Source organism: Colobus angolensis, unplaced genomic scaffold (genome assembly GCF_000951035.1).
Source record: "Colobus angolensis palliatus isolate OR3802 unplaced genomic scaffold, Cang.pa_1.0 Scaffold225, whole genome shotgun sequence".
Lineage (NCBI taxonomy): Eukaryota > Metazoa > Chordata > Mammalia > Primates > Cercopithecidae > Colobus > Colobus angolensis.
In genome coordinates, this window is record NW_012115433.1 from 6,052,977 (window position 1) to 6,057,337 (window position 4,361).

The following is a 4,361-nucleotide window of genomic DNA, read 5'->3' on the forward strand; positions in this document are numbered from 1 at the left end:
CATGTTGCCCAGGCTGGTCTCAGACTCCTGGTCGCAAGTGATCCACCCACCTCGGTCTCCCAAAAAGTTGAAATTATAAGAGTGAGCCACCACGCCCGGCCGTCTTCTGCATTTTTCAGTCTTACTCTATTCTTCATGATGTTTTGGGTTGAGCTAAATTTGAACCCAGGCTTATATAGCCCCAACTCTTATTTCGTTCTTTATTATACAGCCTTGCAGAAGCCAAAGGTGAAGATTATAAATGTAATGATTTGAGTCATCTAGAAAGAAGGTAACATCACTAAAACTTGCCTAAGAAAGCTACTTACAAATCATGTACACTTACTTCCACACAGCCCTTTACAAATAATGCACACTGAACTTCTACACAGCCCTTTTCCAGTGTGGATGCTCTGGATAACAGAAAGCTTTGAAAATAAGGATTTGTACTGACAGAGCCAAATTTTACATCAGTTAAAATTTTAAAAAAAGAGAGAAAAAACCAGGACACAATGGCTTCTTTCAACTCTTAAAATTAATATTCATGAGACTGATAAAAGTCTGTAAGCAGCAATTATTAGTCAATTTTTAGTTTCTAAAAATATTATTTTATTAAATAACTGTTAAATAGGATTTTTACAAAATAAATGGCAACGAAAAAGGGTAAAAATGTTTATGTTCCCAGAACTTTATATGCCTTTTCAACAGAAAGGAAAAGGCACAGATAGTTGTCAGCTGCTATTACTTCTGGAGAGCTGCCATGACCGGACGGTGTTGGAGTATCACCAGTTCTCTCTCTCATGGGAAAGAAGGGGATCAACACTTTGTAGAGAGGCAGCATGTCTTCAGGTAACAGCTGCTACACACAGCTGGCTTCAACTTTAGCTCCTCTGTTGATGGCTATCAGCTTCAAGGTGTAGCATCTCATGGCAATCAGGAAGAGTTAAGGAGCTGCACGAGGTTTTCAAGACATTTCAAATAATAGGCATTCAGAGGGTTTGCTTCTGAGTTTGGAAAAGCTGAAATAGAAAAATAAGAGTACAGAAATACTAGTTTTTGAAGCTTGGTACTATACTTACAGGCACACACATAAACAAATATATATGAACAGAATTTATATATAATTTAAAGCTCTATTTAAGTTCTTGATGTAATAGTATTCCAGAATATTTTGCATTTTTTAAAATAAACAAGTTACAAAATTAATACATTTTTTAAATTAATAGCTTACCCAGAGTATTTTTTAAAAAGTACCCCCCATAATGGATACTATTAACTGTAATTCCAAACGAACGCCATTACTCTTTCTTATGTACCATCCTTCCTAAAGCACAAACTTTAACTCAATTATTCACCAGCTCCAGAAATTCATGGTCACAGCTAAAACAAACTAAAACCTCCCCTGCTTAAAAAAAAAAAAAAAAATCAGACTATAAAAACACAAATAACAAACAGATATATTACAGTACAGGGAAGACACAGTTCAGTGTTTTAGCATAAAAAATGTTCAGAGAATAACGCTCACTGAAATTTGGCATAGCTAAAAATGAGTAATGTGCTTTGAAAAGAAAGCCATCTCTAGCATTGTGACCACATCACAGGGAAACATGGATATAGGGGTAATAGGATCAATTCTTAGAAGACTGTCCTCTAGCTCCCTGATGTTAGATCCAAGTTTTCTGCTCACAGTTAATTCTAATTGGGCCAGTTCTTATCACTAAGAACACACTTCAGCACAGCGGTCACTGTTGGCAAAGAAAATTTAGTACAAAAATAAGATGAAGATCATAGATGCATTTTTAGAAACGATCACATCTTAAACCTTCATCTATCTATTTTATTATTTTTTAAAATGATTGATATAATTAAAGCACATACTGAATATTGGCACATTTTACAATGCCATTTTGCTGTAGCCTGTCCAAATACCTCATTAATCAGAAAATTCACTTAATAGCTTCCAAGTTTAACTATAATCTCTTTCTTATTGCAACTTACTTTTCTTTGCTAAGGAGTATGCTTCATCCACTCTTCTTTTTACTGATGGACTTTTCAAAACTGTTTTTGCCTAGAGATAATATAGAACAATCCATTAATTAGGTTTCTTGCCATGTGTTATGGATCATGATAGCAAAACACTAATTCTGCCCATTGCTAACTAGAGTATTAGACAGAATATTATGAAGTAGAATAATATAACTAGAGAGTTCTATCTTAGTATAATACATCCTATTGAGCCAATCCCCTTGCACATTCTGAAGTCTTGCCCATATCCTCTTACCTAACTTGATTCTTTCTCTATTCCCATTTTCTTTCTTCCTTTCTCCTTTACTCCTTCTCCCCTAATCTCAATTTGTTATTTTAAACTAGTCAGCCTAGGTTTCAGTTTTTCATACTTCCTCGAACCTCAGATTTCTGATCACGTATACCAAATATTAGCAGTTGGCCAACAAATATTTATGCACTACAAAGTGCCAAATCCTGTGCTAACCTCTGGGGATACCCAGGTGAGAATGATAGCAACAGCCTCTGTCCTGTGTATGTGACTCCAGCCAGCAAGGAGAAAACTAGCCCAGGCAGAGATAGTCAGCTGAGAGAACACCATTCTAGAATGATTGTCTATCCTATTGTCATTTGGCTATTTAATCACTAGATACTTATGGGTATTTCTCTTGGGAATGAGATGTCTGCAATAAAACAGAAGTACAAAGGCCAGAGAAAGAGTGGAACACACATCTCCACGTTGCCTGCTCTTTTCTCAGAGCAGGCTTTGTGCTGCAGTCTTACAAGAACTGAGCCAGAGAAACGGGAGTTATACAATTGGATAAAACTTTTGTTACTCAGTTTTACTTTAAGATGTGTTTTCCCTTGATACATCTTTTAGAAGAAACAATCTATACTAAAATTTCAATAATACAGGAAATCAATTTAAATTAAGAGGAAAAAATTCAGAGATTCTCTTCTAAACTGAGACATTCTGTTGAAATGATTAAATAAAAAGATTTCAACTGATGGTTTAACTAATTGTATGAATGAGCAGAGGGAACACGGGTCTTTGACTTTATGTCTTTTTTCTTTTGCTGTAACTCTTTTGACACCTTTGGATGTATTCTAAGAGTTTATACCTGGGTTATACCTGGATTCTAAGAGTTTATACCTGGGTTATACCTGGTTGTCTGCTCCCCAGGTGTAACAGTGATTTTTAAAACTGACCTTCTGATAGTTGTAAATCAGAGCCCAAAGCGCCGCTGCTCCAATCCTCTGAGCATTTTGATTCTCACTTTCCAGACAGGCAGCAAGCATAGTAATGACTTTTTCTAAAAATGAACATATAGTTTTAAAAAGTTCAGTCCCAGACACTGCATTGTATTCTTATCTTGGACTAGTCAGACACCTGCCTCTTTTCCCATTAGAATGCATACACAAAGTTGGTATCACTAGACTATGGCAAAACCAATCTTTTATGTCATGTGGTATTTGGGAGGACAACCTCAAAACATTGTTTTCATGTCAGGCACAGAAGGGTCAAAGACACTGAGGTTGCCTCATTTTTTGGCCTGAATTCAACAAAAGGCACGTTCATTTAAAGACCACAAGTGTGCAAAAATAAGTATACAATTAGTTATATTAATGAGTTACTCAATTATAGCTAACATTTTGGCAGGCAGAAAAACCGATCTGCTTTCATGATAAATTATAGACTATCATACAAATATATCAATAGAATGAGCTACTATATAAAAACGACAATCAAATATCATACTGGTTGATCTTTTTTAAAAATGACTAGTGGCCAGGCGCGGTGGCTCAAGCCTGTAATCCCAGCACTTTGGGAGGCCGAGACCAGTGGTTCACGAGGTCAGAAGATCGAGACCATCCTGGCTAACCCGGTGAAACCCCGTCTCTATTAACAAATACAAACGCCGGGCGAGGTGGCGGGCGCCTGTAGTCCCAGCTACTTGGGAGGCTGAGGCAGGAGAAGGGTGTAAACCTGGGAGGCGGAGCTTGCAGTGAGCTGAGATCCGGCCACTGCACTCCAGCCTGGGTGACAGAGCAAGACTCCGTCGCAAAAAAAATACAAACGCCGGGCGAGGTGGCGGGCGCCTGTAGTCCCAGCTACTTGGGAGGCTGAGGCAGGAGAAGGGTGTAAACCTGGGAGGCGGGGCTTGCAGTGAGCTGAGATCCGGTCACTGCTCTCCAGCCTGGGCGACAGAGCGAGACTCCGTCTCAAAAAAATAAAAAATAAAAAAAAAAATAAATCAGGAAACAACAGGTGCTGGAGAGGATGTTGAGAAATAGGAACACTTTTATACTGTTGATGGGACTGTAAACTAGTTCAACCATTGTGGAAAACAGTGTGGCGATTCCTCAAGGATCTAGAA

General features: G+C 38.0%; 1 protein-coding gene across 1 annotated transcript in view; it reads right to left on the reverse strand.

Annotated features, from left to right (window-relative positions):
* Positions 1-564: 564 nt before the first annotated feature.
* The window catches only part of RTTN (rotatin), a 202,104-nt gene continuing 198,307 nt past the window's right edge, over positions 565-4,361 (reverse strand). Inside the window, exons 49-51 of the mRNA XM_011944090.1 lie at positions 3,193-3,296; positions 1,978-2,047; positions 565-998 (exon numbers count right to left, since the gene is read on the reverse strand). Coding sequence (XP_011799480.1) covers positions 913-998; positions 1,978-2,047; positions 3,193-3,296 — 260 coding nt within the window. The 3' untranslated portion in view covers positions 565-912. The remainder of the gene's footprint in view (positions 999-1,977; positions 2,048-3,192; positions 3,297-4,361) is intronic.